The sequence below is a fragment of the Pezoporus wallicus genome, unplaced genomic scaffold, assembly GCF_028554395.1.
Source record: "Pezoporus wallicus isolate ANWC-B61680 ecotype Strahan unplaced genomic scaffold, APGP_CSIRO_Pwel_v1 contig_3181, whole genome shotgun sequence".
Taxonomy (NCBI): Eukaryota; Metazoa; Chordata; class Aves; order Psittaciformes; family Psittacidae; genus Pezoporus; species Pezoporus wallicus.
This window is the reverse complement of record NW_026641700.1, coordinates 5024322-5049502: the sequence shown is the minus strand read 5'-3', so window position 1 is coordinate 5049502 and position 25181 is coordinate 5024322. Positions and strand designations below refer to the sequence as shown.

At 40.3% G+C, this 25181-nt stretch overlaps 1 protein-coding gene across 3 annotated transcripts in view; it reads left to right on the top strand.

The window, feature by feature from the left end:
• Positions 1 to 25181, top strand: part of KCNH8 (potassium voltage-gated channel subfamily H member 8) — a 202311-nt gene that overhangs the window by 2589 nt on the left and 174541 nt on the right. The window contains exon 2 of one of the 3 annotated variants that reach the window (XM_057424885.1): positions 23464 to 23577. In XM_057424885.1, the coding sequence (XP_057280868.1) occupies positions 23502 to 23577 (76 nt within the window). In that variant the 5' untranslated portion in view covers positions 23464 to 23501. Of the gene's footprint in view, positions 1 to 23333; positions 23578 to 25181 lie in introns of those variants that run through there. The other 2 variants (XM_057424886.1, XM_057424884.1) reach the window with 2 other exon arrangements.

The window sequence follows — 25181 nt, the reverse complement described above, 5'->3', positions numbered from 1 at the left end:
GTAGCTAACAGAAATGGGATCCTGCTGCTATCTGTGTTCTATGACATTTTTTTCTTAATTCTGATGTTGCCAGATATTAATTGATAATTCTGTTATTTCTGACTGCGCGAACATGTCAGTTGTAGTTGGCTGGGCTTTATTTCTGGACATACCTTTGTCATGATGCTTAGAAGAGGTCAGGTTCCAAACAAATAGTTATGTGGTCGATTTAGGAAGAGAGAAAATATAGAAGAATTTGAAAATGTTAAAGGAGCAAACGTCATTAGTAGAACAGCAAATACATGCCAGTGTGCCTGCATAATGCAAAAAGTATAAGATAAAAGTGGGTTGCAGAGGAGGGGGGGACTTGTAAAGAGACCTTTCAGGTAAGGACAAAATGGAAGTATAATCAGTAAATGAAGGTTTGTGTCGTGTGTTTATGTATTCTGCTAACACAGGGAGTTGCCCATAGATGCTTTGACTTGCAGTGTGGAGGTGCTAAGGCTCCATTTGCTACTTTAGTAAGGGTATCAGATTGGAAAGATGACCTCAAGATACCAGAGACCTTCATAGGTCCCAGCCAGATATTGCTTGCCGTATGGTAGTGATTAAGCTATGGAGTCATGAGCCACTCCTTGTACGTGGAGCACAGTAACCAGTTCTGTGGATGCAGAATGATTAAGGACCAAAGAGACTAGAGTTTTTACCCTATTTAATATCTCAGACACTCATTTCTCCTTCACCCCAGGTTATGTTCACTAGGTCTCCTATTTCGTATTGGGAAGTTGGCTGGAGGTTCAGGTGGATCAGGTAGGAAGGCTTGTTGTTCTGTGGTGTGTAATTGCTTTCAACTATCAGCCCTGGAAGTCACCAGCCAAGGTCCCGGAGGCCATTCCCCTGCTGCTTGTCTCTATCCATTCCTTGATCTTGAGGGTTTTCCCTCACTTCTAGGATCTTTCCTCCAGTCAGGACCCTTTTCACATTCTCTCTGGGCACCCAGACCCCCAGTTTTGCCAATCTAAATCTATGTGCAGAAGTACAAGACATATTCAGCCTCCTAATGGGGAGGTCACTTTTTTGTTAGTTCAGGGGTTATCAAAATTTAGACACAGCCAGTACAATTTGCAGCTACTAAGTATCCCAGAATCATTTAAGTTGGAAGTGATCTCCCAAGATCATTTAGTCCAAGCTAAGGTTACTTGATAGCAGATTATTCTAAGACAGTGTGAAGTTGGATTATTAATATCTCCGATGATAGAGACTCCACAACCTCTTTGGGAAACCTGTTCCAGTGTTTGGCCACCCTTAAAATAAAAAAGGGTTTTTTTCTTCCACTGAGATGGAATTCCATATGTCTTTAGTGTGTGTCCATGGCCTCTTTACCTATCATTGTGTACTGAGAAAAGTCTTCTGCATTCCCTCCCACTGCGCATTTGTACACGTTGACAGGATTTCCCCATCCCTCCATTGCCCATCTCTCAAGCCTTTTATCCAGGATGAACAGTATAATTTCTATTGGCCTCTAATCATGTGTCATGTACTCCAAGCTTGAATGTAGTTTTAGACTGGGTTTGCTCTGGTAAATTCTTTTCTTGTGTTTGGGAGTCAAGATCTGGAATCAGCAGTGCATGTGTGGCCTTACCACTGTGAGCAGAATTGCCCCCTCAACCTGTTGGCAATGTTATTCCTGGTGCATAGTGTTGGCTGAGGATACAGAGGCATGTTGATGGCTCACGGTCAGCTTGTCCACCAGTACCCCAAGGCTGCTCTCTGCAGAACTGCTCTCCAGCTGACTGCACTCACCCCCCACTCTTCAGGGTGTAATGGTTATTTCTCCTCTCATGCAGGACTTGCCATTTCCCCTTATTTAACATCATGATGTTCCTGTCAGCTCTTTCTCCAGCATGTTGAGGTTCCTCTGAACTGTAACACAGTTATCTGGTGTATCAGCCACTGTTCCCAGTTTTGTATATTTGGAAAATTTCTGATGGTGCAATCTATCCCGTCATCCATATCATGAAGACTTATTCATTAAGAAGTTAAGTATTATTGGCTACAATACCACAGTGACACACTAGAGTATTATCACTATTGGTCACACTACTAGTGACTGACCTCCAACTGGACTCAGCTGCTGGCTGCAGTCTTAAGAGGTAGGCTTGTTCCTGAGAGTTCAAAACTTTAGCTCTTGATACACAGGTGTACACCCAGTTACCTTACACATGTTGGTATTCACAGTTTAAGCTGCCTTTTTTTTTCCTGTAAGTTTCTAAACCACCTCTAAAAAGGAAAGATCTCCACTTGTCTGATTATTTCAGTGTCTTTTCTTGTTCTCATGTTCTGAAATATAAATCGCCAATTTCACAAGGTATCCTGTAGAGATGAGAACAAGCCCTGCTCAGCACTACTTCATGCAAACACTTGTGCTGCAGTTGCATTGCAAGAGTAGATTATAGCCTTGCTATTGTCAGCCGTCAGACTTCAGTAATTGTTATATTTGTATTGTTCTTCCTGTTACGTCTAATTGGTGACCTGTGCTTTGTGTTACACAGAGTGAACTCCTGTTATTCTGTTGTCACTCTTCATATTACTCCTGCCTTAAAATCAGCCTATTTCTTTTTGTGTGACTCTCTTGTCCTTCTCCATGGTAAATAGATGTTGGCACTTAAGTTGCTGGATAAAGTTACCAGAACCGGTTGTTTAAAAGGCCAAATTAGACTGAATTTTCAACTCTTTGTCTTGCATAGTGGCAAAGCAGTTGCAGTGAGTATACCGTGTTAAGTGTGCTTATATGCATCTGCATGTAAATGGAGATAATTAACCGGGGGAAGGTATCCCATGTGGCAGCTGGGAGAGGTGTGGCGGCGCCTGCAGTGCGGGCGGGGAGCTCTAGGTGGGGATCGCACCACGCCAGACACCGGCACCAGAACATCTCGGTCCCGTAGCGTCAGGGGAAACCCGAAGTCCAACAGTCTAGCCTTACGCCTGAAGGACGTGTGAGCAGCAGGCAAAAGATTCTGACGGTCTTCATCCTGGCTGAAAGAACACCCTGAGCAGTGTAATAATAAAAATCCGCGTGTAGCCGGTTTTTAACTCAACCCCACTAATCCTACTTAACTAGTGAGCATTGCAACAATTCAGTTAAGAAAAGCTAGTAGGTATGTGCGATAGGAAGTTAATAGTTAGGAGCTGTAATATATAACCCAAGTTTTGTTTCAAGTTGGACATTGGAATATGTGTTCGTCTTGCTGATTCTTTAATGAGCAGCTTGTTGCTGTTACTGTGTACGGACAGCCCCACTTAACAGCAAGCAGGCTGGTCCTGGGTAAGCAATGCAATTTTGCAAGTGTTCCCACTTTATACACAAAGGAAACAACTGCAGACTAAAACAAAGCTATAAAGGACCAGAAATACACAGTTGAATAACTGCAAATATGCAACTGAAACAAAAAGGTCTCTATAACCTGGGGTTTATACTACCATGCATTCAGCAAGGGTAGAGTAAATGTTCCTCTTAGTAGGACTCGCCGCACAGTCTTGTGGGAGCAGTGAGAAGGTGTCTCCTGATAGCTCTTGATGAGGAGAGCAGGGATTTTCTGCCAGATGAACACATCCTTGTAGCAGCAAGCGCTATAGGGGCTGCAGACTGAGAGGAGGCAAAAGGGGTTGGTGCGTTCCCACCCCTGGCACAAGGGATGTGGGGGTACAGGTGGGACTCTCTTGCTCCCTTCTCCTACAAGGGGTCCCCTCTCACATCCCTGGCAGTGCTTCTTTGCTTCAGGTTAGGAACCCCCCCTGTTTCCCTGCCCATGGAGGGCTTATTACCTATCTCCCTAGCCTGGGTGCCAGGTCTGAAGCTAACTATGTATCCCTGCTGTGACCAAGGGAGCAGGGTGAGAAGGGCCGTTTGTGCCAAAATTGGGGCTAAGCTGGGAGCTTTCTCCTGGCAGTGGTCTTCTGCCAGCAAGAGCAGCAGAGCTTGGGGGTGTCCATCCACAGAGCAGCTCCTCAGCCCCGCAAGATGGCGATGCTGCAAAGCAAATCTCTGCCTGGAGCTTGCCTGCTTTGGATTGCCGCTGGGGCTCTGGGCATGGAGCTTTGTGCCCCAGCCTGGCTAATGGCTGGTGGGGGATCCTTGCAGCAGTGGCAGCGTTGGTGCTGTGAGGTTTGGGGCACCCAAATAAAATCTGAAAGGTGCAGCCCCATGGCCAGCGCTTCCCTTTCTGCGGTTTCCTTCTCCAGCTCAGCAAATCCGCGTGCTCTGACATAATTTCCCTGCTATCGTGGACTCATTTTCTTTCCTTGAAACCCCTCGCGGGCCCCGCGGCCGGGGAGGAAAGGAGGGCATGGCCGCAGGGCCGAGCATTGTGCAGAGCCCTGCAGAGCCCAGCTCCAACCCTGCTCGCAGATCCCTCAGCTCCACAGCACCATGAAGGTCTCCGCAGCCGCTCTGGTCGCTCTCCTCCTCGTGGCCGCCCGCTCCCCATCTGAGGCCCATTTCGGTGAGCCTGGCATCGCTGCATCCTCCCTGGGACTCACTGTGCCATTGCTCTACAGGAGCTGCTGGGGCAGACTGAGCGCTCCATCCCCATCAGCAGGGGGAGAGCTGGGAGCAGGAGGCCAACGCTGGGACCCAGGAAATAGCACACAAGAGGGGACATGGGAGATGGCAAATCCTCCGAGAACCCCTGTGCCTGGGGTCCCCCCAGGGCTCTCTGTCTCTGCCCTCACAGATGGTGTCCCCACCATGTGCTGCTTCACCTACCACCAACGCCCCATCCCACGGCACCTCATCACCTCTGCCTGTATCACCAGCAGCAGCTGCAGCCAGCCAGGAGTGATGTGAGCACCCCTGGGGGCTAAGGGGGCGATGGCTGGGGCAGCGGGATGGGGACGTGGCTGGGGACCTATCGCAGGCACCCCGCTGCCCAGGCCGAGTACTTTAAGGTGGGACTTGTCCTGGCAGCATGATCACCAAGAAGAAGGAGCGGTGCACAGACCCCCAGGCGGCCTGGGTGCAGGCACATCTGCAGCACTCCCCACTGCCACCTGTGATGCCCCTGGTGCTTCCCCAGCCCCAGGTACACAAGAGAATGAGCTCTGAGGCCTTTGTGCTTTGACAAGACCTGGTGCGATGAGATGGAACATTGAAGTACAGGAAAGTTATACAAGCAAGCTTTTGGAATTTGGGCCCTGATGTAGTTGTGGCAGGAATCTCAGTTGGAGTCCAGGGGATGTGGGGGTTGTGAGAGGTTCTGAGCATTGCGATTGGACTATTTACCTGGAGAGTTTCACAGTGGCCAGTGAGATTGAACATTGTACGTACATGCCGTTTAAGATGGTATCGAACAAGGGGATATAAAGGACTTGGTGGTAAGAAACAAGGATTTGAGTCTCCGCATCAACTTGAGTCCATGCCATGAAATGCCACAGTTATTTCAAGTATTTAACTGTTTTTATCTCAGCCCACAGGTTTTATCTGTTTTCTGATTCTTTCTCATCCCACTGTGGGGGTATCTAGTTGCTGTCTGGGGTTAAATCGTGACAGTCCTTTTTTGGCACTCAGTGTGGGACCTCTTTGGCATGTGTCAGCTCGTCTTCTGGTGACATTCCAAAACCCTTTGCTGCCTTTCCCAGTCACCAATGTAGTATTATCCCCATGTAGCAATCCTGAATTGAGGATTCAGTGTGGAAGGTGATTAGATGTTAGACTAATGATAGCTTGGCTCATTAAGGAGGTAATAATTTCAAGTGAAAGACATGTTAGTTGCTGGGAGAATTTACAAGCTGCAGTATGTTTAGATGTTGCACTACAGCTTGATCCTTGTGTGTCTGGTTGCACACTTTTGGAACTTGTGTGCGTGCTTGGTAAGTAAATCATATAATAGATGGAATCTTATGGTATGCTTAATAATACAGAATCAGTTCATGTGGGAAGAACAGCCATTGCTTCATTGCTTAGATTCTCTGGACCAAGCTGTTGGATGGCTAGGATGTACTTGGCATTAGAGCAGGGCTGTAATTTAATGTCTTGATTCCCCCCAAAAAGGCTCTGCATCCTTTTCTTAAGGACTTGATTAATAACCCCCAAAAAACTGGCTATGTTTTTTCATTGTGAATAAGAAATTTCAGCCTGTTGTACCTCTTAAATTGTTTTATGCAGTGAGTGATGGGACTTCTAGGTGGATTAAAGCCTTTTTTTAAGTATGTATTATATTTGTTATGCTTTTTTATTCAAATGAGAGAAGTTATCTGACAGATATAGCATGAACTTGGTTTATAACTATTTGAAGGCAGTGGCAAAGTACTGCACACACAAACATACTCTTAAGGCCAGCAACAAGGAAACTTCAAAATGGTCTGAGCACTCTAGGAAAATCCTTCAGTTAATTCTTCATCTTTTAAATTGGTAATTATTTTCCTTTATAAACCATCATCTCTGGTAAATATGCAAAAGCTGCACTGAGGAAATGCATTCAGAACCAGATGCAGAAACAGGGGGTCTGTGCTCTTCACGTGCTCTGCTCAGCACTTCCCTTTTGGGTGAAAAATATAAAGCATTTGCCAATTACTGTGGTTCTTTCCTGATTAGAAGAGGTCATAGACATGCTTGGTTTATTTAAGTTTGTAAGCAGTGGAGAACTTTGAGGAATTACACTGTGCACTATCTCTGACAGCAAAGGTGGCTTCAGAAATCCATGCCCTATGAGATCTTGTGGTAGGCATCCTTGCCCCACACATCCCGCTGGCACAGGTTTTGGCAAGGTTACAAAATAACATGGATCAGAAAAGCTATACAGGTGGGAAAGAAGAAATCTGGTTTTGGAAGACCCCTCTGAATCTAGATCAGTTTCCTGACCTGATTTATGAAGCAGCTACTCAACAAATTCTACTGGGAAAACTGAGGAGTCTGAAACTCTTCTTAAGCTGGTTTTGCTTGTTTTAGCCTAGTTTTCTGTTTGTTGGCAGAACTAATAGACTGCAGTATCTCTCGTTTCTTTTCTGTTTTACTTTTTTTTTTTTTTTACTGCATCAGACTTTTAGATATCAAAGGAAATGTCATCAAGCTGCCCTCTGTAGGGATTTAATCCAAAGCCAATGACTGCCTCTGTTAACTTCAGTGAAGTGGGGAACAAGCTTGCTAACTTTATGTCACACAGTAATGCTGCTTTTCCTAAGGAAAACCTTGCCTTTTTTGTGCACAGTTTTTTTCAATTGACTATGAAGAATACCACTCTTACAGCACTAGAAGTCATACAGTTCCAATTTTTACCTTATAAGCTAGATGTGAAGCTCTTTACTGACAACTGGACTGGTGCAAGAGCATTACAAAACATTAGTCATAAGTGCTTTCAGATTAATTTACATTGTTAGGAAATTGATTTCTCTCTTTTAATTCAGGGTTTTAAGCAGCAGGTGGCATCCTACGTTAATATTATAGTGAACTGAAAGCTTGCTAGCATGTGTTATCACCTGGTCTAGAAAGTTCTTAGAATTTCTTTTCTGCTTGTACTTGTGCAGTATTATCAAGGAGAGATTGTTTTTGCTTAAAGTAAATAGGAAAATGTGTAAATTCTGATGTGAGTTCTGAAAGCATGCGAGTACCACATACTGAAAGTCCTAGTAGAAATTTTAGTTTGGAATTTGTCTTGCAAGAAGCAGACCTTTATAAACTGGGAGAGATGAGAGAAATAAAATTATTAAAACATTTTCTTAGCAGCTGGATTGGTTCCAGATCTCTCCAGTACTCACTGTGGTCTGCTCAGAGTGCCTGTGGGAAGCAAAAATAATTAACTCTGAAAATTAGATTGAAAAGCTTTTCAAGTTATGATTCAAACCAGAAAAAAAAGGAAATACAATGTTGATAACACTATTCCTTAAGTCATCTCATTCAATGTTACAAAGTGTCAGGCTATGTTCTTAAGTAGAGCCAAGTCAAGAAAAGCTCAGATGTCTGTTAAAGTTCATTTGATGCTCAGATGTCTTTAATAGAGTTCATTTGAATCAGTTCATAAACTGATGGACTGAAATAATAATGCAGAAGTAAATTTTGAGCTGTACAAGTCGTCGGGGGGTGAATTACAGAACTCAGACCAGCAACTGAAGCTGATGTTGAAGATCTTAATATACTTCACCAGTATCCTCCTATTTGGATTAGCAGTCTTTATTTCAGAATCAACAGAGTTCACCAGGGCTCCTCTGGCAGCCCCCAAAGAGGCTACTTAAACTTTTTCCTTTTTTTCTTTTCTCTTTTTTCTTGTCCCTTTCCCTTTTTTTAAAAATACGAGTGCTCACTCAGGTTCTAATGGTGACTACTCGGAGGAGGTGATGTTTGAAACTCAGTGACATGAATTGGGTGAGGTACCTCTCATTTACTTAATTTAGGATCTATTTGTATGGGTTTGTGCCAGGACAGATTTACCTAACAGCTGCTCATTTTCTTTCTAATACGATAATTGAATCATGCTGAAAAGGAAGAATACTCAGTGTTTTAATGATTTTGTGTATCTGGCCCTTGTGATGAAAATAAGCAGCTTTTATAATATTCAAAATTACATGGGTGCTCAACGTAAAAATATTTCATTTACTGACTAATCTTTCCTCTTTAAGCTGATTGCTTAAATTTTGCATGGGAGAGCAGCTCTGTTTTAATAGATGGTTAAAGATTCAAGTCTTCTTAAATGTTCCATGAAAATATACAAAGACATAAAGGGTGTTTAAACACTATCTTGGTATAAATTTAGTGCTTAACTTCATCATAATAACTCACTTAATGTGATTCATGTACTTATGTAACCACCTGAATTTGGGCTATGAAGAAACAGCTTTATGAAAGAATTTGTATGTCACACGGTTTTATCTCAGGATGTATATTTCTATAAGGAAAGCACTAGTGTAAGATGATAGGTCTTGGGCTAGTGCATCTTGAGTGGTGTGGTCTCTCCAGTCTGCTTGATTACTGATGCCTTAGTGTTACTGTTTCTTATCGAATGTGCAAGTGACATGTTTCAGAGTTTAATGCCCATCTATATTGCAGATGAAGCCTTGCTAATGTTATAAACAATATTCAGTGAATCAGAACAACACTCATCAAATAAAATGATACCTTCCTTCTTGTTTATGTTCAGACCATATCTGGAAGTACTGCATTTATTTTTTACCAAATTCAACTGCTACATAACAGTTGTTGCAACTACTTCTTTAAGATTTTAAGGAAGAATGAATTATTGGGTTAACAGCACATAAATAAAACTGTCAAGAAAAATGTATTTTTCCTTTAAAAAAAAAATTATTCTGTGAACATCTGAAAAATTATTTTTTATTTTTATTCCTCAAACTTTCCTTTTTGGAGTTTTGGTTCAGATTTTAAAAGCCCACCTAAACCCACATCCTAAACTTTTAAAGGTTTATCTGATCTGAGTCCATGACAACTGCAGTGACAACAATCGCATATAGATCCAGTGCAAACATACAAAACATGTTTAAATACATGGGGCTGGAAGGCTATATTGTAACTCCAGTGCTATCTGTGCAATTAGACCAGCAGAGAGCTGGAGGTTTTGTCTCTTCAGGAGCTTTAAAATACATAAGTAACCAGGTCATGCTATGGCTGGAGGCAAACATTGACCACAGTCCTGGAAAATTGTGTTGAGAGTTTAATACTTCAGTATGCTTATCTTACAAAATACACTCGAGCAAGTGCTAAAAGCATTTCACTAAATCACAGCTTAATGTTAAGCATATTACCAGTCTTATATTAGTATATGTTTTAAGTGTTTCGCTGTATCAGCTCTGGAAAGCATAAGCTTATGCCTGTAGGACTAGAGCATGAATTTCAAGTTCTTTTATTGTTACTATTTTTTTTTAAGTCTAAAAAAATGCACTTATGTTAGCATGAATTGCACTTAAAATACTTGCAACAGCTGTGAATGTCACTGTATTGAAGTGTTTGTTTGGTCCAAAACCCGCATGTACAAGCTGTTTTTCCTGCGTTCAAACTTTAGTCAGTGAAAATATTAATTTGAATAAATTTCCGCTAAGAAACATAAGATTGCCCAATTAAGCTATGGAAAGGAAGGCAGAGCTAGCTGTGAAATTAATTTCTAACCTTTTGAACCACACTTTCATAATTTTAAAGTATATGAAAGATGTAATTTATATCAATCAGCAGGTCATTGGCTTGTATTTGTATTTGCAGAAACAGTTTGACCAGATTAATATTTGGCAGATTTTTATTTTTTTTTAATTAATTCTTTCCAGAATCTTTCACATGCTTTTTATTCTCATTAAAAATGCTTCATGTACTATTTATGGTAAGACTGCTCTTTTAGTGATATCATTACAGTGGAGAATAAGGGCCCAGATCACATAACCTAGGGGCCAGGCTTCCCAAATGGCCAGGGTCTGACTGCATCCTCCTTGAGCTGTTGCTGCTGGACAGCTAAAGAGGTTACTGCCCCTGACCACTCATCCTTGCTGTCTGACTTTTCCAGATTTGCCCCAGAAAGTGCTCCCAGGAGCAAACCACCTTGCTTATCTTTGTCAAAATGGGCTGGATTAGTAAAGATGAGAGAATGATAATGTAGGGGAATTGGGGAGAAATTAAGATATAGCAGAAGAAGGATGGGAATCCTGATTGCTGTAGTTATTTCCCTCATGCATAAGGGAGGAGAAAGTGAGAACTTCATCTCACACATCCTATGGGATTTACAGACAAAACTGAAGTGACCTGACGGAGGTAAAATTGCACAGGCAACTAAACATTTCTGAAAATCTTGTATCTTTTCTACCTTCCTTTAAAGCAACTAAAAACCTTTGTAAACTTTAGCTGTACCTTGAACTTAGTTGAAGTTTGAACTGGCTGAAGTGGATCCTTGCATTTTATTTTAGTCAATAAACAGTGATTCAGGGAGAGGGGAGACATCAAAACCCATCTAAATTCTCCCCTATTGGTCACAAAACGCTTTCAGGGTAAAATAGCCTAAAGGTTAGCAAAAGGAAAATGCAAACAAATATTGCATATATCCTTCATAGTAAGAAAACAAGTTTAATACTTAATCACTAGAGTCATGGTGGTCTCTGTTCTGGTTTAAAGGATGTTACAGTCCCAGTGCGGTTTTATGTTTTCTGGTATTTTAGGTAGGATAAGAGGTCCAGAAATCAGAGGTGTTAGAATAAGCTTGTTACTATGTGAAGCTGAATACGATTGTACTTTCAAGACAAGGACATCAATGTTTGGAAGCTGTGACAAATGTAGAGTATTCATACCAGAGTCTGGACTTGTACTCAAGTAAATATCCCAAATCTGGAAGATGCATTCAGTGTCTTGATATTAAATATTTGTGAAGAACAACAGGATTAGTCAAAATGTATTTCAATGAATTTGAGAACCACAGTATTGATTCAAGTCATAAACTTTGCCTAAATTCTGTCCTGCCAAAAAAAGACAATTAATTCTATAGACAGGGAGCTGTGAATGACAATCTAGATCTTCAGGAAAATACAGAGGTGCAGAGAAGGAAAGGATAGGAATGAGGGGAGGAGAATACCATGAGTTCTTGCTGAAGTTTTCAGACAAGTAACAGTAGTAGTTGTAGTTGGTCACAAGCAGGTATTCTGGGGTGGTGTTAGCTCCAACTGTTGCTCTGCTCCTATTTTGGAGACTTCATCGTTAAATAAAGTTTCTTCCACTTTTAGGCCATGTCAGACAGGTGAGTTCTTTTGTCCTAGATCAACACTGAAGAGTGTTCACAGGTTCACGTGAAAAGGCTGTGCAGGTGGAGATTTAAAAAGGAATAGTGAAGATGAGAATTTAGAAAACAAGATCTCACACTGATGGAACTGTGACTTGGGAGAGTGTGAGTGGTGGTTGTTTATGGGGTCTCATGTTCCTACTGTGGAAATCGGCTTCAGCTGCTACAATGAGGCTTAAAAGAAGAAGACAGAATAAGCCATTTAGACTCTCATTTTACTTATCTAATAACCTCTTTGTCTATTGATTGCCAAATGCTTACTTTTCTTGTTTACCAGATGTTACGTCAGTACAGTCCTTGGACATTTTTAACAGCATGTTCTTGAACTAATTATCTCATTGTTAGTTATATTTTCTAGTAGCTGAAATAACCTCCTAGACCCCGGTTTCTGCAACAGCTATGGTAGTGTGAATATTTTTTAAAAACTGTCCAAGTATTCATACTCCATAGAGTTTATAATAAAATATAAACTACAAACTATGTATTTTGAACATAACAGAAAGCAGCAAAGTGCTTCTTTCAACTGGTAATATAACAAATAAAAAAAATTTAGTGTCAGAACAAAACCACGTAATTGTTCCTTGCTCAGGGCAGCAAGTTCTGTAATATTTTAGCTGTAACAATCTCTTTCCAGTCATTGACAGAGAACAGATATCTGTTAACTTGTCTAGTGAATGTCTGATCACAGTTTCTAATGAGAAAAAAAACCCTGTTTGTATTACAGGAACCTAGAAGTTTGTTTAGAAAATAAATTTTATTAATAAATTCACTTAGAGAAATTGCAAGCTGATTCCAGTCAGATAAAATACACACCATAAACTGCATTTACATGTGTACGTGCATATTTGGCTTCAAGCAAAACAGATGATAGATATAGAAATTCACAATACCTAGCCCTTAATTGTGGTTGTTCATATTTTGACACATAATAAGATACCAGGGATACATGTGAAGACCTGCTCCTAACATCAATATATTTGTCAGCTCACTTACGTAAAGTTATGATACTTATATTTGTAAGGCTTTTGATTGTTTTTGCCTAGGGGTAACCTGGTAGACCAACTTCACTAGAAAAAATGGTAATGAAAGGTGGGAAAAATAATTCTGTTTGAATTTGTTTTAAATCGCATGTTTCAGCTTTCTGGATTTGATTCCACATTATTTGATCCCAACATATTGCTAAAAATAGAACAATTCATGCCTCTGCTCTTTGATACCAGACCAAATATATGAAGGTAAACATAGATTTCTGTTGCTTAGTGTGAAACAAATTATTTTAGCCCAAACCTTAATCTGAACAGGATTTTACTTGAAGCAGAAGAATAACCTGCTAGTTCTTGGAAAATTAATGTGTTTCAGAAGAACATGAAAACCTTCTCTTCCATGGCTAGAACACATCAAAAAGTGCTTATAAAGTTCCCATTGGTTTTAGTACATTCATTTATTATGAGGCTGGAAGAAGCTGTGAGTCTTCTAGGGACAATGTCTGCATTATCTATGTTTTAATACTTTCAACTCTTTCTGGGACAAAAAGTGCTGACACAAATTCTGTACTGAGTTTTAAACTGCACTGTAACAGCAAATGCCATCCTAGATAAAAGATTAGTCTTGAAAATTGTACCAAGAATATGCCAACTAGTATACGCTGCAAAAAGGATCAGGATATTAATTTAACCTGACTAGGGAGTAGATTATACTATAAATAGGACTCTGAGACTGCATCTACTGCAAGGCTGGTCTTTTCCTACAAAATCCATTGCAAGTGTGTTTGCTCTAATCCTGTAATATGATCCTCAGTCTAATCCTTGCACCTAGCTATTATACCCTACTATTTGCTATTCATGGAAAGCTGTGCATACGTAAGGCTTTACTTGCTTGTATCCACCGCAGAATAAGAACAAAGTCACTGCTTGTAGATGGAACATACAGAAGTATATGAATGATTCTATATAGAAGGCAAGCTAACAGACGATTGACACACCTGAAATCCCAAAATCTTGGAAACATTAAAAATAAATTGAAATAGGTTTGATTAAAAAAAAATAAATCTCCAAGTTTAAAATGTTTTGTGCTTCCTTCTAACTTTCTTTTTTTATCTTCCTGCTTAGGATTTCTTTGCCAATAATGCCTTATTCTTTGGGAACATTTTTCTCCAAATTAATAATGGCACATTTTTCTGCAGTGTTTCTTTTCTGTTTCTATTACTTTGCAGTGTCCTTTAACTCAAAATGTACATTCAGTGAAGATATTTAATAAAATCTTTCTAAAATAAGAGTGAAGTGTATGTTTTTCTAATAAGAGTGAAAACAGAGTTGATTTATTTGAAAAGATAGAGTATCTTCTATGTAGAATGACATGACACATTACTACTGATTCTCACTTTTACTGGTTCATGTTTAAATGGCCTCATGAGAAGAACTACTATTGAAATTCTTACTGAGATGGGAAAGTTGATCTTTTGTTTTCTGAACAACTTCTAAAGGAAGAATCTACTGCACATGAAAAGGTTTAGGGTTTTTTTGGTTCCTCTTTTAAGCTATCATGTAATTGACTAATGTCAATAGGTATAATAGAAAAATCACCTAACCTAAAGTGTAATTTATGAAAGCTTTATTTAAAAGCTGTGGGAAATGTCTCCTGTTGCTTTCCTTGTCTTTCAAGAAATACAAATATGTTGCAGCTTCTTTACTAATTTACCTATTTTAGTTGATGCAAAGATTCTTGAAGAAAAGTCTAACCCACTTCCATTTTCTTGAAACTAGTACTCTTCCTCATCTGCTCTTCCTCACTGTTTTCCTTCTCTGATTAGGAAGAAAGGTGCTTTCAGCACTCAGTGTGCTGAAAACATTTACTATTGCCTAAATTAGTTAAATGAAACACATGAAAGATTATCGTGGTATACCCTCCCTGCTTTGTCTTCAAACTTGATTTGACCAGTTAAACAATAATAAGTTGTTTGCACCATTATGGTTGCAAGTTGGTTTATGCATGACTATACTCTCTCCCTCACCTTCCTCCTCCATATAGTTGAAAACTATATATTAATATATTTTTTAATACCTGTGGTGTGTGTAGAGGTGTCTGTGTATAAATACTTGTGCTTTGGAATTAAGAAAGGAGCTGAGACATAAAACAATGTGTAGCATTGCTTGTAAATTCAGAAGACCAAAGAACACTTTTGAATGTATAGGATGTAATTAGCTCTAGTTTGTATAATTTTGACATGCTGCAGTTAATCCTTTATGCTGTCTTGAAGTACCTGAAATTGAGTAATACAAGTATCTAGCCACTAAGATCACTAGGGTTTGTTTTTTTTTTAGTAGATTTCTCTTTTTGGTAACCATACCACTGTACCCATACTTAGGCTCCTGAACAAAAATGACAAAAGTAATGACAAAAATAAATTCCAGATTATGTTTGAAAGCTGAAAAGTGGGGCACGGGGAATAAACAACCCCTTTCTGGTTTTAGTAGAGATGGCAAATAACTTGCAACTAACTCTTGGAGAAGCATTTGATCTTGATGTGTCTGTATTTTTTTTTGTTTGTTTACTTTTTGGGCAGGTTTTTTGGAACTACAGTAACATATTTTAGAGATAGATATTCTTAATACTTTATGGAAGTTTAAACCTCTATTTATGACATTTTAATAATACATTAAACGCACTTTTTGATCTGTAAACATTGTATTTAGTCTTCTATGGTAAAGATCAAAGAACTCAGGATATCTTTAAAGTATAGGGATGTGGACCTGCTTGAGGAAGTCCAGAGACCACACAGTTGGTCGGCGGCTGGAGCATCTCTGTTATGAAGACAGGCTGAGAGAGTTGGGGTTGTTCAGCCTGGAGAAGAGAAGGCTTCAGGGAGACCTTATAACAGTCTGCCAGTACATAAAGGGGGCCTATAAGAAATCTGAAGAGGGACTTTTTACAAGGGCATGTAGTGACAGGACAAGAGGGAATGGATTTAAAGTGAAAGAGGAGAGATTGAGATTAGACTAAGAATAAATTCTTCACGATGAAGGTGGTGAGACACTGGTACAGGTTGCCCAGAGAAGCTGTGGCTGCTCCATCCCTGGCAGTGTTCAAGGCCAGGCTGCAAGCGGCTTTGAGGAACATGGTTTAGTGAAAGGTGTCTCTGACTGTGGCAGAGGGGTTGGAACTAGATGATCTTTAAGGTCACTTCCAACCCTAACCATTCTATGATTCTGTATGTCCATTAAGGTCATATACTGTATGTATTTGAGGTAGGAATCGCATTTGGCTGATCATGAGTATTACCCCTGAATCCTTACTGTGTAAAACAATGCTAAAAGAACCAAAATTCACAAACAGTCCAGTTTTTGTTTAGACATTATGACAGATAGTACAAAATGTTGATTATAACTAAATAATTGAGGAAAATCTCAATTTTTTTTTGTTTGTTTGTTTTGTTTTTTGTTGTGATGCTCAGAAAGGAAAACTTATTACCTGGCTTCAGATATTGCTGTTGATTTCTGTGAAGCTGATAATAGAACCTTTGAGAAAACATCTTTTTACTGTTCACACCTAAAACAAGCCATATAATTAAGTGGCCTTCATATTTACCATAAAACCCCTGCATATCTAAGAACTTGGACCTATGTCTCTCTTGTGGGTTGTTTTCTTAGAAAAATTGTCAGGTCTAATTTATGTAATTTAAATGTCTAAAATATTCATCACCATGGCAATAATTTCTGTGTTTTATAATATGATGTCATAGAAGTACACTGAGCGTGGAACTCGTGAATGCTGTCTAATGTGTTTTAGCTATTGATCTTGTATTCTGAGATGAGATTTTTCACTTCTTAAAATGCAGTAAATTCAAAGAAAGAAGGAATAAAACTCAGTAATGCTGCCTAGGCTTTTTATTCATGAATCCTTTGTCAAAGCAACTGCACTGAAAACAAAATTGAAGAGGACATCTAGTGAAATACTAGTGTCTGTTTCCTTTTGAGTTTTTTGTGCTTTGGCAGTCTTTTGTGACTTGCAGTGACTTATAAGAACCAATTTTGTTGTCACTGTTCTCATGTCACTTTATGAATAGCCACCAAAACTTTAATTGGAATTAACACCACAACACTGCTAATATCACCGTGTTTGGTTTGCTTATTAATTTCAGAATTACCTGTGGTGTTTTGCAAGTCAGAAACACTACTAAAGAAAATCCAGCTGTCGAGTCTCTTCCTGCTCTTTATTGCACTGGTGAAAGTTATGTAGAATACCACTGAATCATGTGAGTTTGGTGATGTTGAGGAAGCTTAAGCCTTATATAAATTGTTCCAAAAATATCGGGTAGGGAACAGAAGAAATTAGTTTCACTTATCTGCTTTAATCATTTAAAAATAGGTGTACTTGGGAAGAAATCTGCGCTGTCTTCTGAGTTGTATTTTAATAATGGTGTTTGGAAAGTTAGTGTGATATTTAGATTCCTATTATTCAGTGTTCACTCTGTGGAAGCATGGTAACACAATTTCTAATTAACTTCTGTGGATCTGTGGGCGGAACCACTTTTTACATCTGCATGAAAGAAGATCATGCTTAAGGCTTAAGAGCAAATAGCATATCTAGAGCTGTGCTTGTGAGTATTGTCTTTATTCAAAGTGGCCTAATATGGCTTCTACACAACCAATATCACTTCTTAAAATTTCAGCCTGAGTTCTTTGCTTTCACTGATTGTGCTCAGACCTTGCAAATAATTTTGGTTTTTTACTTTTTGAATTCAAGCAGATAAAAGGTAGTGTATTATTTTTTTCATATAATGAAATAGTTGTAAACTCCATATTAAAATCAGCGAAGTTGTGATGATATTATAAAGAATATTTTCAACAGCTATATTTGAATTCAGTATTCAAAGGAAAGAATTGGGAACAAAAATAACCACAACATTTTTTTGAGACAGAAAAATCTACAAGATCCTTTAAAGTAAACATTACTTTCTATGCCATAGTGAGGTAAACTGGCATGGGATGCCTTTCATATCCAGGAAATAAAACAGATAAAAGAGTGTAGAGCACTGTAATGGTTTAAATCCAACTTCTTCTCTATCTTTATTTTCTTGCATAGTTTTTGAGCAGAAAATTTCTGTTCCGATGTATTTTGCCATAAGCTTCAGTTTTGTCTCCAGAGTTGTAGTGTTATTCCATTTTTATTTTTTATTTTTTTTAAGGGTTTGTCCTTAGTTTGGTGGGTTTTCTGCTTTTGTTTTCTGATGGAAAGCAAAACATGATTCAAATTAGATATTGCTTCTTCAGCTTTGGACGCTAATTTTGTGCATAGGCATACATTTCTCCTTTAGGTAATATTTTTCCTATAAACAACGATTACTTCTTCCCACATGATGGTGCTCAATTAACAATAGACCAATTCAGTATCCTGTGAATTCCTCATTCATTGAAATGTGATTCCATAACTTTCTGAATATTATCTGAACATCTCTTGAATGAAAAATGTTAATTTGTTTCTAGCTTTATTGGATATTTTTGTAAAATTTGTCTGTTACACAGACATTAACAGTATCCACACAATCATTAGAGAGCTATGATCCTGCTTTAAAGGATAGGAAAGTGGGTACAGCAATTGAAATTCTATAACCTTGTTTATTTTGAGATCTGATACTGTCTATTCATTGATTCATTTTTAGCTTGACAGCAAGACGATCTTCAAATCTTACTTCACCTTCTGCTTTCCAGAAGGGATAGGAGAGCATATCTCCTTTTTATACAAATCTGATGCGGACTTGAAACCTGGGTCTGTGAATGTACTATGAGCTAACTATAAAAAAAAATCAAATCAGGATTGTATAGACCATTATCATTCTATGTAGTTGAACAATATGAATAATGAAATTAAACCTGATATGTGTGATTTCCTATATATTTTAAAAATAAACACAAAACCAAAAATTGCAGCTGAGCATTCTTGTGGTATCAGTACAGCTAGAACCTTTTGAACCTACTACATTGATTTTTCAGTACATTAGTGAGTGGCGTGTCTGTTAACATCAGTAAGCTTGCATCCTTTATTTACACCAGCACCCAAAGAGAAATGAACCTTTGAAAAAACATTTTGCAGGTATTTGGCAGTAACAGAGATAAAGTGAGGTTTGAATCTTTAAATTCATTCCAGATACTTCGTTCCAGATACCCTCATGTATGTATTCTTCTGCTTTCTTCTCCTGCATTTCACTTATTTGACCCTCCTCCCCCAACTGTTCTTGATCCAATTCTGTATTTTCTGTCTAGCTACCCAGCTCCAGTTTCCTTTCTCACTTTTCACCCTGTTCTTGGTGTTTTGCCCCATTATTTAAGTTGTTCTGCTTCATCTCCTGCTGCTTATCTTCTATCTTGTTCCCACTGAGTCTAATTCAGCTGGGATATGTTTCCTAATGACTTTCTGGGTCTTTGCTTCCCCTGACTTCTACTTTCTAAGGAGTTGAGGGTTTCCAGGTTTCCTGCAGAGCTTTGGCTTTTCCTTATGCCAGATTCTATTTCCCTTGTTTCATCATCTGTTTCAGTTTCATCCTAACTACTAAACATGTCCCACACCCATTCCCTCTTATGGCTTCTCTTCTACATTATGTTCCAGTGAGTTGCTCCTTTGTTTACTAAGATTTCTTAACCTGTGCTTTTCCTTCTCACTTGAATCTTGAAAAGGACTGAATTTCTTTACTTTTTTTAATTGAAATGTTACAGAGATATGGTCTGTCTGAAGCAGGTTGCTATTTTTGGCAAAATTTTATACAATAGAAAACATGGTCTTATAGTAGGAATTGCTGGCAGATATGTAAGTCTCTCTCTAGCACATGAGCAGACCTTCTTGGGTCAGACCCAGGGTCTGTCTAAAAGTATCATGTCTGTACTGTGATTACATCAGGTAGTGGGGAAGGAGCCCACTGAGATGAGTATTTTAACCCTTTTCCTTGCAAGCTTTTCCTGTCTATAGCAACTTAATCAACTCCTGAAACAGATGTGCCATCTTTGTACTTAAACTTCGACCCAGAATGTTGTTTGCTTGGAAGAGCTTCAGTTATGTAGCTTTATTCTTTAAAATTTCTGGGTTTTGCTTATGAACAATGAAAGAAAGGGACCAATATGTCCTTAAGCATCACAATCATTTGTTAAGATAATACTTCTAACACACATTAAATTAGCCTGTTCACAGCAGATGAACAGCAGGTTGCCATTCTTTGCCCTTTCCTAGTATTTTCAGACTCTTTCATTATTCCTTTTTTTTTCTTCACTGGATGCCTAGGTTAAACAAATAAATAAGTGGGTGGCAATTCAAAGCACAAAAGCAAGCTACATGCAGTCCTTTCTGATTGTTAATTTGATTTTTCACTGACTGTTTACATTTGCATAACTACAGCAGGTATGTTGAGGTAGAGTGCTTATGAGAGGGAAGCAATAAGCAGCTCCCAACTTTTGTTATGAAGTTATGAGGAATGTTATGATTGTTATGAGGAATATTAATAAAGAAACTTGGAAAATGTGTTTTGGGTTGAATTAAAAATTGTACATGAAGAAAAGGTGTATGATTATGACCAGAAATGCTGCTCTTTGCATATGCTCCGTGCAAAACTCTCTGTCCATGCCCTCATTTCTAGATAACGAGCAACGCCTAAAAAGATTATACAGTGCCTCAAACTGTAATGTGCTATGTTAAGTGCCCAAGTAGCTGTAGGTAAGTGGGAGGAAACGTATGGCTGAGATTATATTTTATATACTGTTGAGTAATTTGAAGCAACAAATCTTATTTTCTTAGTACCTCAAGTCTAAACTGCAAGCCCCTAAATTTCATTTGCAACGTACATGCCAATGGCAGCCTGAACTGTAGCAGCAGTGTTATTAGCCATTAATTTCCCGGCTCTGGTAATGTCTTCCTATGATTTTATTCTCCTATATTTTGAATTCAGTTAAATGTTCCAGGGTAAACAGTCAGGAATATGGAAATATGTAGATTCCCTACTTGGTGTTTTGTTAAAAGCTTAAGAAATAATTTTCCCAGACTTGACTACAAACTCTCAGCTCCTTCATCTCCTTCTATAATACTCTCATCTGTTTTGTCTCTGCTTTTCTGAACTTCTTGTTCTCAGCTTACTGAAATTTTAACCTGCTAAATTTGTCTTTTTTAAACTACTCCAGACTTAAGTCTTCTCTGCTGTGTAACTCTCTGAAGTTAAGTGCCAGTCTGTATTAAGGAGGATTACTTTTATGAGTAAAAGTTTGTAGAATGTGCCAAAGCTTTCACTGTTGCTGCTATCACCTCCCCTTGACCAGCAGTGGATATATTTCAATAACTAATTTGTGTTCACCACTATGAACGTGAAACGTGCCACCTAGCTTCTCTGGTAACCATCTATCCTTTCTGGGGTGTGTATCTGCATAATTTTTGAGTGATCCACCCAAGTTCTTAGGCCTTATTTGAATATTTTCTGTCTCATGGTTGTTAAAGAAGTCCATGGACTCTTAATAAAACTTTACAATTACTGAGGCCATTATATCGTAATCATCAAAAAAGCATCATGTTTACAGCTCAGACTTTGTGTTGTGTGTGAGGAAGTATGGTGTTAAACCCTTATGGGCTGGCAGAACTATTAGATGGCGATTTGACTCCCTTGGATGTATTTTTTCCATTTTGTGATGACTTTTGGTGAGTCAAAATTGAGAAATATATTTCTATCTTTAAATGTACACATTACTGTCTTCTGACTGCCTGCAGTAAGATTGAGAATATATTCCTTTCTCTTCCCTGTATCCCTACTTGCATGGCAATTGGGACAGGTCATGGAAAAGAATGCAAGCCAAAACACAACCATAGCACACTATCTACAACACATGAGCCCCTTGGCAGATTTTGAAGATTCAGATTTACCTCAGCCTCTGCTGCTGAGCGCTTTGACAGAAGTGAAAATCTGGTTGTGCTCTTCTGGATTTTGCAAGTATTGAAATAGGGTTTCCTTTGTTTCACATGTAGGGACATGTTGTAGCCTCAAACCTAACTAGGAGTGTGATACCTGCCAGTGAGACTAAATGGAAAGCTATCAAGAGAAATTAATTTTGAGCTTTGTATTTTTCACCTGAAATTAATGCCTCAGTTTTATTGCTAGTACATTTTAAAAGTACTGGAGTTGAACAGGCTCCACACAGCATCAAGCCTGTCGGTTCAAGGAGCATCTGGAGGACTCTTAGTCGTATGACTTAGGTAGCCCTGTGAAAAGCAGGTAATTGTACTCGAGGATCCTTATAAGTCCCTTCCAACTTAAGATATTCTGTGATTCTGTGTGAGAATAACTTTGAAAAAGAAAATTGGCAATTGTTGGCATTCAGTATTAAAAATTGTATGCCTTAAGGAAAAGACTAATGATTCCCAATGAAGGTAAAAGCCTGCCATGAATTTGAAGTATATCGACTAAGAAACTGATAGTACTGTGAGATCTTAGAGACTTCCAAAGTAATAGTGATGGTAAGGCAGTCTCTATTTTCACGTCACTTCTGAAAACTGAGCTGGGAACTCTATATCAGCTTATTTGTACTGGCTTCCTGTACAAGAAATGGACAGGTTCATGGTCTCGGTAAAATACTGCTGTGCTTTTTGAAGCCAAGGTGGGTTGCTGTGGGTAGGCTTTTATATTGTGCTATAAAACCTATGCATAAGCATTTTCAAGGTTTAGGGATTGGATGTTTTTCCTTTTACTTCTCTCTTGTAAAGAAAGACCCTCTTTGTCCCTCCTGGAGCCTCTCTCTGTGATTCTTATCTGAAAAAGTGGGAATCAAAATACTCTACTTATCTGGAGACACAAAAAAAAAAAACTAATAAATGGAAATAGCATGAAATAAAAATAACAATATTATAAAGTAGCAAGAGACCAACAGGTTTCCCCTCCATAGTGCACACTGGCTTTGCAAATTAAGGAGTGTCTTTTAGTCCTAAGAGAACATGGAGTAGTTTTGCCATTGCTGCTACAGTAAGTGAAAAGACCGTGCCATGGAGTGCTACTTGGCAGCATTTAAAAAGTCACACTACCAGCCTAAGGAAGTTAATTATCCTAATGTGGAATTTTTCAGCGAGGAATTTCTAAAAGATTATTAAGGAAACACAAGTTGAACAGTTCTATCCCTTAAATAAACAGCCTGAATGTGCAAATAATGCATCAGGCCACACACCTGATGAAGTGTTCTCCATGTTCTAGTCTCTCTTTAGGGGCACTTGCTATCCATGACAATAGTGTTTCCGCTTTCAGCAAAGACAGATCTCATGCTTTACCCTACAGTATCGTTACTTACAAAACAGGGTTCATGGGAGATAGTACGCCTCTAGCCTAGGAAACCTGTTACGTGCTGAAGGCCGGGCGGGTCAGGCTGGGATGGGGAGGGCCGGGCACCCCAGGGAGGCCGCTGGCTCCCGCCCCGCTCCAGCCGCAGGTAGATAAGGGTGGCCGTGCCGCAGCTCTCCAACCTACGGCAGCTCTCTGCCAGCGGCCCCCTCCCTCTTTGCTCTGTGGGAGGCGGCGGCTCCGCACCTGTGCGCGGCTCTCCGCGGCAGGGCTGGGGACTCCGTGTGTCTGGCTCTGACGAGCGGGGGGCTCCCTGCGCCGGAGGCGGCGCAGCGGCATCCCCATCCTCCTCCTCCTCCCCATCCACCCCTCCCTGCCTCCGCCTCTTTCCTCCTTTTCCCCGGGCGCCCTCTGCACTTTCTTCTCGAACCACCCTCGCAGGCAAACTTTGATGGGGAACCTCGCACAGCGCTGGAAAAATGCCGGTTATGAAGGGATTACTGGCACCCCAAAACACCTTCCTCGACACCATCGCCACCCGGTTTGACGGCACACGTGAGTTCGGGCTGGGGTAGAGGGCGTCGGCTCCGGGAGCCCGGGGAAGGGGATGCTCGGAAGTGCGGTGGGAGCCTCCTCTTTCCTCTCATCCGCCCTCAGGGGCTTTCCTTGGTACCAGAAGCCGGGAATAAGGAGGGAAAGGCGAGGGAGATCCTAGCCTCTCCCTCTCTCCTGCCTGGTTTCTCCACAGCTTTGCAGGTGAGGAAGGTGCCGGGTTCCCTCTCCTCCCTGCCCTCTGCGTGGGGCTCCGAGGGGCCGGCCTGCCTCTGGAGCCGGGATCTTCTCAGGAAAGTTGTGTGCTGGGCTGGAGCTTCCACCTCACCCCGCGCCCCTGACAGCCTACAGGCTGGAAGGAAAAGCAAGTTTCAGAGCCTCTGCAAGGCTCTGGTTTGGAGATTTATTTTCCTTTACTACCCCCAGCCCCGCTATTAAATCTCATTCAAAGCTGGATTCCGGCAAGTCGGGCTCAGCAGCGGCAGCAGCTGTTGCGGGTGTTAGGGAGGGAGGAAGGAAGGAAGGGTCCTTCAGCGGCAGCGCTGCAGCGGCTACCCGCTGCAGGACCATGGACGGGTCCCGGCCCCACCACTGTCCTGACGGGACGGTGTGGGGACCTGCTACGCGTTCCGCAGTGCACCGCACCGCTCCGCCCGCGGCCGCCGCCTCGGTCCCGCTCCAGCACGGCGGTGCCGAGGAGCCGGCTCCGTGCTGGAAGGTGGTTTCCTCCCCACGGCCAGGGATTAGGAGTACCCTGAGTTATGTTTCTTCTTTAATGGGGCTCATGCATACTAAATAAAAGGGGATAGGGGGAACTCTCTTCCCTTTAATTCCCTTAAAACCCGCCCCAGTCGTCCAAAGTTGGTGGAAAAACAAACTCAAATTTGAGCTGCCATCAGCTTTCTCTTGACTGGAAACACTGCAGTCTAATGGGCTTGATATCTTCTTGGTTATGTATCTGTTGGCATTTTCTCAGTGGCTCAGTTAGTGCATGATTAAGAGAACTGAACTGTGATTACTGGATCAGTAAGTTGTAAAACGTCAAGAAAATGATACAGACAGTGAGATAATTGCAGAGAAGCAAAAAACTGCATTGTAACTGCTCTGCTGGTCTAAGGATACATAGCTGATTACAATTCAGGGCTGTACAACTTCATTATAAAGCAATCCCTCTCAAGACTACTTAATAAATGTACCTCTAAATTCCTTCAAGTATGGAACTTGGTCCTTCTACCCTTTTATTTGTATAAAGCGTATGGGTGGTATTAACTGCATACTGAAGCATGCAGGTCTAGTAAGAGTCTTGGTGTTGATACCATTATTTGCCAGAAAACCATTTCTTCCCTGTTTGTGCTCAGGACCCTCCCCTTTACAATAGCTTCCTTCCAAAGGATGGAGCACACAGTTTGTAAGCTGTACACACCAACATTTGACAAATTCTGTGTCCTTCTTCAAAGATTCAATATAAAAGCCACACTAGTGATGACATAAAAGTCTTTTATTAAATAAAACACTAGAAAAATGTCAAATCCCCATGTTCTCAACGACACCAACAGACAAGTGTGGAAGAAAGGTTATTGCTTAGCTGAATTCTATAGCTGAATTTA